Source organism: Carlito syrichta, unplaced genomic scaffold (assembly GCF_000164805.1).
Source record: "Carlito syrichta isolate Samal-C Ts95f unplaced genomic scaffold, Tarsius_syrichta-2.0.1 Scaffold304401, whole genome shotgun sequence".
NCBI lineage: Eukaryota > Metazoa > Chordata > Mammalia > Primates > Tarsiidae > Carlito > Carlito syrichta.
The window spans coordinates 53,962-69,534 of NW_007248497.1; the positions used below are offsets into that span (position 1 = coordinate 53,962).

General features: G+C 54.1%; 1 protein-coding gene across 1 annotated transcript in view; it reads left to right on the plus strand.

Annotated features, from left to right (window-relative positions):
• Positions 1 to 15,573, plus strand: part of LMF1 (lipase maturation factor 1) — a 75,432-nt gene that overhangs the window by 6,618 nt on the left and 53,241 nt on the right. The window contains exon 2 of the mRNA XM_008059864.1: positions 4,394 to 4,542. Coding sequence (XP_008058055.1) covers positions 4,531 to 4,542 — 12 coding nt within the window. The 5' untranslated portion in view covers positions 4,394 to 4,530. The remainder of the gene's footprint in view (positions 1 to 4,393; positions 4,543 to 15,573) is intronic.

Here is a 15,573-nt window from a genome sequence, read left to right on the forward strand (position 1 = left end):
AAGGTCCCATTTGTCTATCTTCTCTCTTATGACCTGTGGGTTTCGGGTTTTGTACAGGAACCTTTGGTTGATTTTAATAGCACATGTTTATATAACACAGGACCTCACTGTCGAGGAGCGGGCATGATGGTGAGACCAGGCCCCTTGAGCTCCTGGCGTTGGATCCCACCCCTTCCTGGCCAGTAGAGGAGGCGGGAGCACTCAGAGCCTTTGGTTTAGATTGAGGACCATGGGCCCTCTGGTTCAGTCTCTGCATGACTCTGTGACTGGCACTTGGGAGTTTCTACAGGGAAGCCACGTTTACGTCCACCCCAGGTGGTATGTGCCTCAGCACCCATTGAGGGAAGAAGGAAGGAGAGGACCCTTCTGTCCTGAACCTGAGAGGCTGGAATGGATGTGTTCTCTCTCACCTCATGAGTGGGCATCTCTGTATCTCCAGAGCAGGAAGGCTGGGCACAGGTCCCTTGTAGGCAGACTTGCACTGCTTGACCTGCCCAGGTTTGCTGCCCCCGCGGGGGTGGCCTTCCCACTTTTTCCCCCTTTGCTGCCTGGACTGGAAGGATGTCCTGAAGCATCCGTTATCGTTAAATGTGGAATGTTCATCCATTTCCCAGGAGTGGCCATGGCAGCCTGGGGCACGGTGGTGAGCATGTACCTGTCCTTGGGCTCAGCCTCTCAGTTGGTCTGAGGTGGCGTGTGTGGCCACTGCCACTCTTGGCTTCATGGCCCGTTTCCCATAGAGAAACATGTTTCCCAGACCTTGCACTTCTGGAATCCTCTGAGTGGCATCGCCTGTGCCCCATGTTTCCTCTCCAGGTACTCGGTGTGGACACTCCACTACACTTCGAGACTTTGGGGCCATGTGTGAGGCCGAGTGTCTGCCCTGGCAGCAGGCCTCACCTGTGTCCCCTTGCCATCCATGTCCCCTCACCCATGTCCCCTCGCCGCCTGCATCCCCTCGCTGCCCACATCCCCTTGCCCGCATACCCTTACCCACAATCCCCTCATTGTCCACATTCCCTTGCCTGTGTCTGTGGGTTCCCATGTGGTCCTGCCTTAGGACACTGTCTGTCTCCTCCCACTGTGCCCTCCCCAAGGTGGGTCCTCTTTGGGGGCATCCCTGGGAGACTGAGCTGACTCAGGAAGCATGCCAATGTTCCAACCAATGGTCATGCTGTCCAGCATGGGCCTTGGAGCTCCCGCCGCATCCTAGTGGGAGGAGCCTCCTTGTCTGGTGCCTGCAGTGTCTCAGCAAGACTAGCCTAGTGCACGTCTGTGTTATGTAAAGGGAAAGCGGTGGCCACAGGGGAGGAAAGTTCCAGAAGCAGGCATGCACCCGCAAGAGCTGCCTGCTGAGTCCAGCAGGCCTACTTCCTGGCCTCCTCACCCCCAGCCCCCAACAGGACTTCAGTGGGCACTACATGGCACATGCTAGCAAGCTGACCCAGGAATGGGAGGAGCAGGACTCAAGAGCTGTCCTCCGCTGCCTTGGGCAGGAGGCATCCATGGAAAGTGTCTGTCCTCCAGAGCAGAGGCCCGGCACAGCTCTACAGCACAGGCTGAGGCGTATGTCCTGGTACCTGGGAGGGCATGTGATGAGTCTGCCTGTGTTGACATTGCCATGTTTGTCATGGCTATGTGTGTCCCATGTCTATGCAGCTGCCCCCTTGGTCTTGTTCAGGATCGCTGAAGCCATCAGCACCGCAGGTGCTGGCACTGGAAGCTGCCCTGGCAGGGTGCTGGTTACTTATTTTTCCTGGGGACACACCGTCCACAGCAAAGTGGAGAACAGTGGCACCCCTTGTGCATACTGCGCAGCTGCTGACACTCCACGGGGTCCAAGCAAGGAAAACAGAAGCAGGTGGGCCGTGGCTACCCTATCTTTCCCAGGACACCCACAAGGGACCCACAGCTCACCAAACTCCAGTTCCCTTCATGGGTGGGGTGGGCAGAGGGAATCCCACTGCAAGAGACCTCAGCCTCAGCTCCCTGTGCACCTGGGCAGCCTCTGTTCAGAGGAGGTAAGAGGGCTGCATGTCCTGCACATCTGCGACCTGGTGGTGACAGTGCATCCTTGTTCCTTGGCAGCCACCCATGCCTGCTTTGGCCTGCACAGTTCTTGTTCTGCTCACCCACATGGGTCCAGCTCCTCCCATGCCCGGGTCAGCTTGCCAGTGCATGTCCTAAGACCTGCTGCAGTGGAACTGGAATTGCTGTGATATGCAGCTCCCTGCTGAAGCAGCGGCCATGCACCCACGTGGATGGGTGGAGAAGCCTGGGCTCTGGGCTCAGGTGGGGTTGGTTTTCCCTAGCTGCCACATCTCCAGGATGCTGGCTTTCCCTGGGACCGCAGCTCTCAGCCTTTGAGTAACAACAGCTGTGTGGTCCTGGGCAAACACGGGAGGCCTTGGGTGTACCTGCTGCCCACTGTGGGACCCAGGGGAACCCAGGAGGACCCTGTCGCAAGGCTGCAGCTGCCACCTACATGTAACTCTCATCTCAGCACCTCACCCGCCTGAGGTTCCCAGGATAGCCAGGGCCTGTCTTGCCTTGGGCAGCCCCTTGGGCTCTCCCCCGCCCAACCACGGCTTCTGTCAGGCAGCAGTGGGGCTCAGGGGAGGTGGTTGGGGCTGCCTATGACTGACTGGCTGCCTCATTTGTTTCAGATCCTTGTCTCTCGGGGGACATAGTCGATGACACTGAACCTCAGGACAGAGAAGGTGGACGCTGGCTGAGGGCCTGAGGGGCTGGGGACATGTGAGGACATAGCCTGTAGCACCCTGGGCCGGCAAGAGGGCAGAGAAGGGCTCTGCGCAAGCTTCCCTTTCTGAAAGAGAGTCACTTGCAGCCAGTTCAGATTTACAGAAAGGACCCAGGTTGTGAAAATGGCCCCGACGCCACACCCAGTCCATCCTTCAGTATCTGTGCTCGCAGAACACTTGTCACACTTCTGTGTCACACCCACACGCAGTCACCTGTCCTCAGGGCTGTCCCAGGGCCTCACTCAGGATCCAACATGACACCTAGATATCACGTCTCCTCGGGCTTCACGGGACCATGCCAGCGTCTCAACCTCTCTGTGTGTTGGCAACCTGGAGGGCTCTGAGGTGCAAGTGGGCCTCTGCAGACTGCCCTATTGGAATCTTATCAGTCAGTTGCAGCAACTGTTTTCGGGAGGAGGGGCACGGATGTGGAGTGCCCTTGCTGCGTTCACGTCCACTCGCCTCATTGCCACTGGTGACCTTGACAGCCCCATGGAGGCCTTGCTGTTGGTGTTCCCATGCCGTGGCTCAGCCCCTTACAGCCTGTCTCCTTGGGAGGAGGTTGCTGTGTGCCACCCACTTAAGGGTCCTCCTGGGGACTTCAGAGGCCCAGGGACATGTGGGGGGGCTCATCTGTTAATGTGTTTATGCTGTTGTGGACCCAAGGCATCTGTCTCATACCTTGGGTTATGACTCAGGCCTGCTTTACTAACTTCTTTACAGGCTTTTACTTCTAAAATAATTTCTAATGAGCATGAAAGTTGCAGGATCAGCACAAAAAGTGCCCTAGGACCCCCAGTCTTTGTTCGTGTCCCCCCCAGCACCCCTCTCCCTCCTTGCACATGCACGTCAGCGTTGTTCACTGGGAGCATCTGATTGTCCTTGGAACCTGGCAGTGAGGCCCAGGACCCCTGGAACGTGGGCTGGTGTGAGCAGGCACGGGCCATGGGCACTTCCAGCAGCTGTGCCCAGGATGGGGCCCAGCTCACTCTCAGGAGAGCGCAGGCACCCATCTTGACTGTGAGGATGGAGCTGGGCACTGCCCTCTCCTGTGTCTCCCACAGGGTTTCCAGCTGGAGGGGACAGCTGCTATCCCCCACGTGGAGTGGAGAGCCACCTGCTTCTCCAGACTAGGCCCTAGGGGCTGGCAGTTGGCAGTGTAGTTCCACCAGTGGCTGGCTCTGTGGCTCCAATGCCCTGCTCCCTCACCCCAGGGGGGGATGGGGCAGAGTAGGCTCTGGCCCACATGAAGGGTGTCCTGTGTCCTGTGTCCTTTGCACCTGCCCCCAGCCTGCTCAGGGAGCCTGAGCAGAGCCAACATGTTCTGGGCAGGCTGCTGCCTGGGAAGGGCTTTACTCACATGCCCAGGATGTAGCGCTCGGTGGCAGGTCCATGCAGAGAAGAGGGCACCTGAGGCTGCATGCAGCCCCGCACTGGGTGCCCCCTCCTATGAACACACCTCCTTGTCCCAAGAGATGCCCATCAGCACTTAGATGAGAGCAGGATTCCTGCCTCCTGGCAGCAAGACCAGCCTGATTTGGTACCATTTTTACTGAGCTGCGTCTGTGATCTCTTTGTGAAGCACTTAGCCTTGGTTAATGTGACTCTCTCCATGTCTCTTGTTGTTCTAGGGTGGGAGTCCCAACTGCTGGAGACGGGGTTCCTGGGCATATTTTTGTGCCCTCTGTGGACGCTGTCAAGGCTGCCCAGGCACACGCCCCCATCCCAAATCGTCGTGTGGGGCTTCCGGTGGCTGATCTTCCGGATCATGCTCGGAGCAGTGAGTAGAGCTTTCATCGTGTGTTTGGCAACGACACACCCAAGCATGCCATGGTGTCTGGGCAGGGCAAGTGCTGCCCCCTTTCCCAGCCTGCCCTTGCAGTCCTCTGTCGACCTGGCCTGGCCAGCTGCTGTCTTCTGATGCCTTCAATGCCTTGATTGTGTACACTCGAGATTCAGCTGGCTTTCCCCACCATGTTCATGGTCATTTTCAGTGGGAAACAGTCACAGCTTTCAGTCCTTTTCGCGGAGGCACTGGGGAAGAGCCACTTGATCTGCCTCTTACTCCACCAGCACTCCTGGGGCTTCTGGGGCACCTGGGACATCTCCAAGGGCATTTCCAAATGATGAGAGTGGCCTGCTGTCACCGTGCATTGGCACGCATGGGAAGGCATAGAAGGACACGTGGCCGTGGCACTTGCAGGCAGGTGTGGAAGGACATGTGGCTGTGGTGCTCACTCCAAGATGGCGCCTGCTGCCTCCTCTGCCCCGCCTTCTCTCGTGGGTGCCAGCTTACTGGGCTTAGCATATCTCTCCTAAAGCCAGGTGTGCCCAGGCTTCCTGTTGTGACTTCTTGTGACGTTTCCAGACCACGAAAGCCGTCTCCTGGCCTGGGCTGCTCTCCCCTGAGCCTCTGCTCTCCTGTGGATCCCTGGAGACACACCTCTGGCACCACACATTCGTCCTGTCTTTAATTCCAGTGACAGTTACTCTGAACTTTCAGAAACACTATTTGAGTCATAAAGCCAAGAGCGACATGTTTGCTTTAGACTCTGTCTGCACAGAGTGGAGAATTTGCAGCCTTCACTCTCCCACCTCCCAGTCTTTCTTAACAAGATCTTAATTTTTATACTAGAATCATTGGAAACTACTTTTTACATTGGAAAGCTTGTCACACAGACATGCTGTCTACGTATCTGTTTACTTAAGTTTTGGGGGATCAGGGGACTCCATCAGAAAGGTATGGAAGGACTGGGCACAGCCCAGAGAACTAAGTTCCTGCTCCCCCATGGCAGTCTCCTGCCACAGACAGCAGGCTCCTCCCCCAGTGGCAGCCTCCTCCCCTGACAGCAGGCTCCTTCCCTGGTGGCAAGCTCTTCCCCTGACAGCAGGCTGCTCCTGCATGAGATGGCACACCATGCAGCCAGGGCCTCACCATCCAGCCTGGGCCTTGCCACAGATCCTCTGCCATCTTGGCCTCCTCTGCCATCTTGGCCTCCTTCAGTCTGGGATGTGCCTGTCCTTCCCTGCCTGCCCTGATCTGAATGCTCGGGTTGTCTACTATGACCTAGTGACCAACTCCAAGTCATGTACTGTGGACAGGGCCCTCCAGCACCATTGAGCCCTGCACACCTGTCCTTCTGGCCACTTCCACTGTCCCACTCCTGTCACCACCTGACCACAGGTTTGGGAAGTGACCTTCCCATGGCGATGCTCTATGTTGTGAGGAGCTACTTGGTCCCTGCCCCCGCCTCGTATCCCACGTCCGTGCATTAGCGTCTGGGTGTGGTTCCTGCTTCTCTGCCTCCCTCAGCTTGGAGCTGTCTGTCCCCCTGCGGCCGCCTCCTCCTCCAGCCCTGCACCACGTTTCTCGCACCCTGCTGCGCCATCCCCTGACCAGTGTGTGGAAACATCTGCTTGGTGGACAGGCCAGTTCTGAGTGAGCCAGGCTCCCTGGGGCACATGCCCTGTGCCTTCACCAGGCCAGACTTGCCTGGTCTCCCCAGTGACACATTCTGCATCAGCCCCTACAGGCACAGCTCCAGCAGTAGGAGACCTAAAGAGGGGCTCATCCCAGGCCTCTCCTGCCCCTAGGACTAGGGCTCTGGGAGTGAGCCGCCCTCCACGGTGGCAGCAGCAGTCAGCCTGGGCCCCGGGGGCTCCTGCCCCAAGAACGTTGCCACAGCTCTGGCAGCAAGGGGGTGATCAGGCCTCATGGCTACAGGGAGAAGACCCAACAGCCCTGTGAATACAGGGTGCCAGGCATCCCTAGCACGTTGCTTTCTGAGGCTGTGGGGTTCTTGGCACATCTCCATCCTGTTTTCCTATGTGAACATAGCACACAGCCCCAATCTCCAGGAGCCCGCTCTCAGTGTTGACACTGTCTGGCATGGTGGCTATCTCTGGAAGGGCTCCGGAGGGTGCACTGGGAGCAGCTGGAGGCAGCAGGTTGTGGCCTGCCTGTCCACTCACGAGAGCAGCAATCAGACCCCCTGGTGGCTTGCCAAGGACTGGGGGCTCCCTAACTCTGCCTCCTGGGACAGGGCGGTGACTTGGGGGTCTTCAGAGAGCCTCCCGGAGCCAGCATGGGTGGCCCCAGCCCAGGGAGAAGGTGAGCAGCTGCAGCGTTGGCTCTGGCCTGTTGGAGCAGGAGTGTAGCCATGGTCCTGCGTCCAGGTCCCACAGGAACATGGGGGGCTGGTTCCAAGCCCACTTTCCATTTAATTACAGAGATGGGAGACACTCCCGTGCTTCCTTCAGTGGAACAGTGACATTCTTGGTTGTCTCCAGTCACAGAACAGGCACCCCCAGGCTGCAGATCTCTCTCTCTAGAACTTGATTTAGATCTGTCCTGGCTAGCTTTAATATGCTCCAATGTGTGTGAAATGTCTCAGAGGGCTTTGTGTGGACAGCAGCCCCACTAGGTGAGGCAGTGTGTCAGGCTAAGAGCCTGGAGAGAGAAGCCAGGCTCCCAGTAGGAAAGCTGGGCTCCAGGTGGAGAAACCAGACTCTGGGTGGAGAAGCTGGGTTGCCAGGCTGTGCAGAGCAGCCTCCAGGCTGTGTTGAACCAGGTTCCAGGTGCCAAGAGTTGAGCGAGTTCCCTCAATGCCTGACAGGCACAGAGACTCATCACATGTCTGGAGCACCTTCCGTGGCATTTGATTGTCCGTTCCAGCTGGATGAAGCTATCAGGTGCACCAAGAGGTGTAATTACGTGGTACAGCCTCACACTGGGTATTATCCAGCTTCCTCAGTGGAAGTAGAAGAGCTCATTGCTTGGCAGGAAGGGATGACCTTCTACTCCCAAGGGCAGCCGTGGTGATGCTGGCATCAAGGCAAGCACCTCTGTCCCCCAGTCCCCTCAGTCTTCTGCTCCAGGCTTGGTGGCCTGCTCGAACCCAGCACCTGTGGCTGTGGGGCCTGGAGTGTGCTAAGTGCCCCGTGCACTGAGTGGCTCCCCATAAGTCATGCTGGCAGACAGGGAGGGGAAGGCACACCCTATCCCACAGCCTAAACACACTTGCTCTTCTGGCCCCAGAGGGCCCTGCACAGAGCCTTGGAGGAGGCCTGCCCCAGCCACCCTACCCTGGAGCCAGCTGGGAGACCTGGCACCACGTGGGATGCTGCTGCCCCGCATGGCAGCTGGCAGCGTAGGTACTGGTCTGAAGGATCCGCACGGAGCACACCTTCGAGGGCCTCGGCCTCAGCAGGGAGGACAGGCAGAGGAGGCCAGTGGCCAGAGTGCATGAAAGGTGCTGGCTGCCCTCCCCCCAGAGTCCTGCTGGAGCTGGGACAGGACTTGAGGTGGGGCTCTGTGCATGAGGGTCCCGGGAGGACATGTGTCACTCTCACATTCTTGCAAAAAATGCGGAGCCTTGAGTTAACTGCAAGCAAATGGCAGACACGCCTCATGGAGGGACATGCTTCTGAAGACTGGAGCAGCCTTCTCATGCGTGTGGGAGTTGGTGTGAGAGGCAGCAAGGGCCAAGGAGCGGCAGCAAGGGCCAAGGAGCGGCAGCAAGGGCCAAGGAGTGGCAGGCTAGGCCACAGTGCTGGGTGCAGCCTGGTGTTCCGGTGGGATCCCAGCACAGAAACAGGCATGGGGAGATGGCGAAACTCTGTGAGGGTCAAGGGCAGCCACCATCACAGGCAGGAGGCCATCTTGCGGGGCTGTCACTTGCATTCCCCAGTGGCGCATGAGGCTGACACCACTCATGTGCCTGTTGGCCGCATGTGCGTCTGTGGGAAGATGTCTGCACAGGTGCCCTGCCCACCTTTTGATGGGGCCATCTGTTTTTTGCAACTGAGTCGTACAGTTTCCTTATGTGTTTAGGGGCTTGTATCCCATCCCTGAGGCTGTCCACCCTTTGCTGATGACTCCGTGGCTGGGTTGGCTCTTCGGCTCAAGACCACCCACTATCTGTTTTGCTTTAACGCTTTGCCTGGCCCAGAAAATCCTTACTAAGGAACTCTGCCCTGCGTTTCTTCTAGTTTTACAGTCTCAGGTCTTACATTTAGCACATTCATTTGCTTGGAGTTAATGTTGTGCATGGTGTTAGGTGAGTGTCCAATTTCACTGCCTTGCATGTGGATACCAGTTTTCCAGCACTATGTATGGAAGACCCAGTACCCCCTTATTGTGTGTGTACCCTCAGAGCTTTTGTCAGCAGTAGCTGACATATCCATGTGAGTATGTTTCTGGGCTCCCTGTTCTGTCCCATGGGTCAGCAAATCTGTTCTTACACCCACGGCCTCATCTGTCAGTTCACTGCCACTCTGGAGTTTAGTATGAAATCAGGAAGTGTGAGGCCTTGGCTGTTTAGGGTCTGTGGTGGTTCCATTGACTTTTGGATTGTTTTTTTCTATTTCTGTGAAGCATACAAGTAGACTTTTGTTGGGGATTACGTGGAATCTGTAGATGGCTTGGGGGAGCGTGGGCAGGAGATGGCAGGCACTAGCAAGCACTGGAGGAAGGGCACCTTGCAACCTCGGTCATTGGTGGGACAGAAGCTGGTGGCCGGGCACAGGCGCTGCAGGACATAGCAGGACATTGCAGGCAGAATCACCCTGCGACCCCTCACCCCTGGCATATGTCCAGAGGAAGGGAAACTTGACTAGAGGCACGTCCTGCTCACAGCAGCCAAGACACAGAGCCAGCCTAAGTGCCCACCAGCAGACAACTGGACGAGAAAATGTGGCACATGTGTAGACACAAGTGAGTGGTATTTGGTCCTAGAGACAGACAACTGTGTCATTGGCAGCAATGTGGGAGGAGCCAGGGATCATTCTGTCAGGTGAAATGAGCCAGGCTAGAAGCACACAAGCGCATGCTTTCACTCCTGTGTGGGAGCTAAAACCTCAGACCTCGTGGTGGCAGTGGAGAGTGGAATTGAGGTTACTAGAGGCTGGCAGGAAGGGGAGGCATGATGGCAGCTGGTTATTGACAGGGAGCTGCAGTGCTGGAAGGAGTGAGTTCCAGTGCTCTGCAGCACTGCAGGGTGATTATGATGAACTGTTGATTGCATATTTCCAGAAAGTTAGTAGAGGATTCTGAATGTTCCTAACACAAGGGGTGTAAACGCTTGGGTGATGGTTGTGCTAATGTCTCTGATTATCATTACTCCCTGTATACATGGACTGAAATATCACTCTATATCCCATAAATATGTTCACTTATTACATGTCAACCAAAAATAAAAGGAAAAAAATTTTCATGAAGTTGGAAAAAAATTAAGATGAGGAAACTGAAGAACAGGAAAAAATTTAAACAAGATTGGCAGTTGAATTAGTAGTACTAAATTAATAGTGACAGGTATACAGGAACCACATACTATTTTTACAGTACTTCCATAAGTCTAAATATTTTTTTAAAATAAAAATTTTGCCAGGTACAGTGATTCTCCTGTAGTCCTAGCTACTCAGGAGCCTGAGGTGGGAGGATCGCTTGAGGCTAGGAGTTCAAGGCTGCAGTGAGCTTTGATCATGCTAGTGAATCACCACTGCGCTTCAGCCTGGACAGCATAGTGAGAAACCACATCTTTTTCAACAATTAAATAAAAATTAAAGGGACATATATGCAGCCTATGCAAATTGAGCAACTTAGATGAATGAAATGGTTAAATTCCTTAAGAAACATAGATTACCAAACTGGCAGAGTAAAATTCTGAAAAGTTCTGTGAATTGAGATGATTAAAACAAATAGCCAAGCAAAAAATACCTTCCAACTAAGAAAACTCCAAGCCCAGAAGACTTCAGTGATGAATTATATAAAATATTTAAGAAAGAAATACCACAACTTGTGTATACACACATTCAGAAAACAGAAGAGAGGAAGTCCTTCCCAACAGATTACTATGGGGCTGGCAAAGACAAGGGCTATTTAAATAAAGGAAATTTTAGCAGCAATGTTCTTCAAGTGCACATTCTCAATGAGCTTGAACTTTAGAATGCATCCAACCAAATGGCGCTTTTCCCCAGAGCGCCAGATTGGCTCATTATGAATGATGTCACTCACCAAATTACCAGCTTAAAGATGAAAGCTACAAAATAATGTGCTTATCTAAATAGGATAGAAAAAGCCTTAGGCAAAATTAAACAGTCATTTGTGATTAATTTTAAAAAGTTCCCGGCAACTAGGAACAGAAGGAAACTTCCTCAGCTTGGTAAAAGTAAGATAAGTCAACGTCATACATGACGGTGTGAGCCTGAACACTCTTCCCATGAGACTGGGACTAAGGCAGAGTGTCCCCCAATTATGGCTATCTGACAGTGTATTGAGGATCTTAACTTCTTATAGTAAAGCAAGGCAAGCCTGTAATCCCGCGCCTTTGGGAGGCTGAGGTGAGTGGATTGCCTGAGCCCGCGGGTTCGAGACCTGCCTGGGCAGCGAGACCTCATCTCTACAATAAATCAAAAAATCAGCCTGGCATGGCAGCGCATGCCTGTAATTCCGGCTACTCGGAAGGCTGAGGCGGAAGGATCACCGGAACCCAGCAGGCGAGGCTGCGGTGGCAGGGAGCGGCCACTGCACTCCAGTCTGGGCACCCGAGTGAGACTCCAACTCAAAAAAAAAAAAAGAAAAGAAAAGAAAAGCAAGACAAAGAAATAAAAGCTGTGAAGACTGGAAGTAATCTGGGTTCACAGATGACATGGTATGTAGAAGATCATAAGGGCTCTTAGAACAAGTGAATGAATTTAACCAATGTGCAGGGTCCAAGGCCACTGTGCAAAAGTCAGTTATATTTCTGTGTGCTAGTAGAAACTGTCAGAAAGTGAAACAAGTACAGCATTTGTAAAAACACCCAAAACCATAGAATAGGAAATTTTTTTTAAAAAAGTGAAACACTTAAACCCTGAAAACAACCAAACATTGCTGAAATGATACAAAGAAGGCCTAAATAAGTGGGGGGGGGGGGAGTATGCCATGTTCATGAATCAGTGTCTCAATATTGTTAAACTATATGTTGTTGCCAGTTGACCTACAGATTTCATAAAATCCTAAATATAATCCCAGAAGAATTTTTTCCAAAAACTGATAATCTGACTCTTAGATTTATATGGACCTAAATGGCCAAAACAGTTCTGAATAAAAAATAGAGTAGGAGGCATGCTTGACTCCAAGACATATATATGAACCAGTCGTGGAGCTGGTGCCATGCAGGCACGAGGTTGGATGGCAGAGTGAATTAGACAGACGGGAAGTAGCCCCACTGAAATCAGGATCCAGTGAGCTCAGAACAGGTCCCCATCAGAGCAGCCGAGGGAGATCGCCCTCTCAACAGCTGGTGTGGGACACCTGAGTGTCCATCTGGAGGGAGCCACCTCATCACACCACACACAGGCAGGAATTTGAGGTGGTTGCAGACATGAAAGCTGCAACTAGTACTTCTTAGAGCTCATGCAGGAGAACATTTGTGCAGTCTTGGGGTAGGCAAAGATCTCTGTGACACAGAAAACATTCACCACCCAAGAGAAAAAAAAATGGACAAATTTGACTTCATTGAAATTAAAATCTGTTCTTCAAAAGACACTGGAGGAGATGACAAGGCATGACTGGGAGAGAACATTCACAATGCCGTTGCGCCTGGACAAAGAATCCACACCAGAGCCATAAAGAATTTGGAAGGCTCAGGAGTAAAGACAACCTGATTTTTAGAGCAGGGGAGGGATTTTAGCAGACACTCACAAAGAAGATAGACAAATGGCTGTGATCAGCCCTTGAAAATGATTCCAAGTGTGTTAGGGGAGCAGAGGAGCCTACCCAAGGGTCCCCCACAAGGAGAGCGGAGACTAGATGGACTGACAAGACCAAGTGTCGGCAAGCAAGGGGGTGCCTGGGCTGCCTTGACCACCACACTGGATGACTTCAGCAGCAGGCGTGTCTTTTCTCTCAGCTCTGGGAACCAGAAGTCCAAGGTCAAGACTTAAGGTATGGCCGGCTCCTGTCATGTGCTCACATGGTCATTCCTCGGTGTGTGACATCCAGAATGTCTTCTTGCATGGACACAACCCCTGCCGGATCAGGGCCCCACCCTGTAACCCTTTTAATCCTAACTTCTTCCTCAGTGGCCCCATCTCCACACACAGCCACACTGGGGATCGAGGCTTCTTTGCCTGTGAGTCAAGGGACCCCAGCATTGGGTCTGCCACAGCAGGGATGGAAGGCATGAAGTGTGCCTTGCCTCGTTGGGCAAGGGACAGTCTGTCAGGTGCTCACTTGGGCCACCTGCTTTCATCATATAGCCCATGTCCCACTCCCAGAGACGTCCGAGGGAAACATGACTGTGCCCAGATGTTCTAGTAGCATTTCCCACGAGAGCATAGACCAGGAAACAGGCCCTGACGCTCCATCAGGAGATAAGCGAACTCAGCAGTACGCAGCAGAACACTGTGGGTGCATGACACCACGGCAGTCGCAGGGTGGTGCCAGGTGAGAAGCCAGATCAGAGGAGGAGCCAAGCCTTCCCTCCCAGGGGTATCTAGAACAGGACAGCCCTCCTCTGAGATGTGCCCTTGGGGCTTGGGGTGGGGCTGACAGGGAGGGGTGTGCAGGACTTTTGGGGACAATGGAGTGTTCTCTGTCTGATGGGGTGGGGGGTCACATAGCATGCGGTCACTAAGAAGCCCCTGAAGCTGTAACAAAAAGTGTCCAAACCCCAACAAAGGATCAGCCTACAGCAGAGGTGAAGCCAAGCAGGACCCCCCAGCCTGGTTGTCCTTGCATTCCCTCGGATAGCAGGATGACATGCAGAAGCTTGTCTCCTGCACATCTAAATTCAAAAGACGTAAACTGGGTGCTCGAGCCCTGGAAGCAGCTGGCAGACCCTACAGCCTGATATGGCCAGACACCACAGGGACCACCTGTGCCCACTGCCATCTAGGAGGTGTTAGGAGGGAGGCTTTGAGCTTTCACCTGCCTCGGCGGTGGGCAGAGGGCTGACAATAAGGAGTGCAGGTGTGTCCCTGCCATAGGGCCCATCGGCCCTAGGGCTGGAGTGAGTCTGATGGCAGTTGGCCTTGCCCAGTCTCACACCGACTGGTCTGAGTCACAGCTGCCAGCCCTGGGAATGTGAATACAGTGCGCCTCCCTCCCAAGTCCCTCCCAGCCCTGGGTGTGGGCAGTGGGCACCCTCACTCCGTCGCAAGGCCTGTCACAGGACAGCTGAACCATCAGAGTTGTGGCATCAGTGGCCAGAGGAGCAGAGGAGCAGGGCCCCAGCATCTGTGGGCAGCCCAACTGAATGGGAACAAGTATCGGGCATCCCCCACCTGACCCCAGGCCTGCTCAGTGTGGGCTTCGTGGATCTCCTGCCCCCCAGCCAGGCGGAGCCAATGTGGCACTGCCATGGACCACAGGCAGGTGGCGCTGTGTCCTCCTTGCTTCAAGCTGTGGTGATGGTAAGGAATGACTGTGTGGACCCAGGTGAGCTCAGCTGACTCCCTTACTCATAGGAGGAGCTGCAGGTGCCCTGGGCTGGGCCCAGCCTGCATCCCGCTGGGGCTGGGCACACACGGTGCCTCCTCTGGACCCCAGGAGCATGTCTCCCACATCTTTGCTCAGTTTTCTGTTTAAATGTGTTGATTTCAGCCATGTCAGAGTGAGGATCTCTCATGCAGGAAATGGTAAGTGGTGTGGGTGTCAAGTCACGGTGTTTAAGGCAACAGGCTGCCTTTAACAACGCTTTTTTTTTAGATGGGGTCTCACTCTGTCACCCAGAATGGAGTGCTGTGGTGTAATCAAAGCTTACTGCAGCCTTGACCTCCTGGGCTTAAGTGATCCTCCCACCTCAACTCCCCAAAATATGTGGATGACACACATGAGCTGCTATGGCATGCTAATGACGCTTTTAAAATATATGTATTTCTCATGTTTTCCTCAATCTTGTTTTTGTCAAGACAGAACCTGTGTGTTTGTAGCAGGGTTTATCTGTTTTGACCAGGCGCACATCAAGCACCTGTCAGTGGGCCCTAGTGCTTGGTGCTATTGTCAGTGGGGCCCCAGGGCCTTGTTCCACTGTGTCCCTGCGTAGGAGCAGAGGACAGCCTTTTACAGGGCTCTGGAGCTGAAGCTGTCCTAGGTGACTTTGTCCTGACGAGCTGTGCAGCATTGGGGTTTAGGCCTCTGTTGCTAAAATTCTGGGCATGGAGCCAGCGTCCCTGTTGCTGGGAGTTCTCAGACCTAGACAGTACCAAGGGGCTAGGCTGCTGCTTCCCCTGGAGAACTGAGTACCCGGAAGCCGGTCTCCAGCCAGGTCCCCTTCCCAGCACCCCACCCCTCCCCACCATCCCACCCTGTCTAGGGTGGGTGCGAGTGTCTTGGGTACACATGCTGGTAGCTGCCCTCCCTCCTCCTGCTGAAGCCTGCACTGAAGACAAGCCATGATCCCCAAGAAGGGCACCGAGAAGCTGGAGTGGTACCCTTGTTCCTCAGGCTTGCCAGAGTAGGGGAAGGTGTTGTGGTGAATGTGGCCAGCTATTCCCAGTGGGGTGTCCCCACAGCCGCACTGCCTGGCTGCACCAGACCTGCCAGGGCTCCTGCTGTCCAACACACCCTCACTATCCTCTCATGTCTTGTGCTACTGTATCATCTGATGCTAAGTGTCTTTATCATTGTTTCATATTTTCAGAGTTAAAAATTTAATACCCTAAATTCTTACCAAGCAAAACATCCATTGAAAATGAGCAGTTTTCAGCCGGGCTCGGTGGCTCAGCCTGTAATCCCACGCCTTGGGAGGCTGAGGTGAGTAGATTTCCTGAGCCCGCGGGTTCGAGACCTGCCTGGGCAATTTGGCAAGACCTCATCTCTACAATA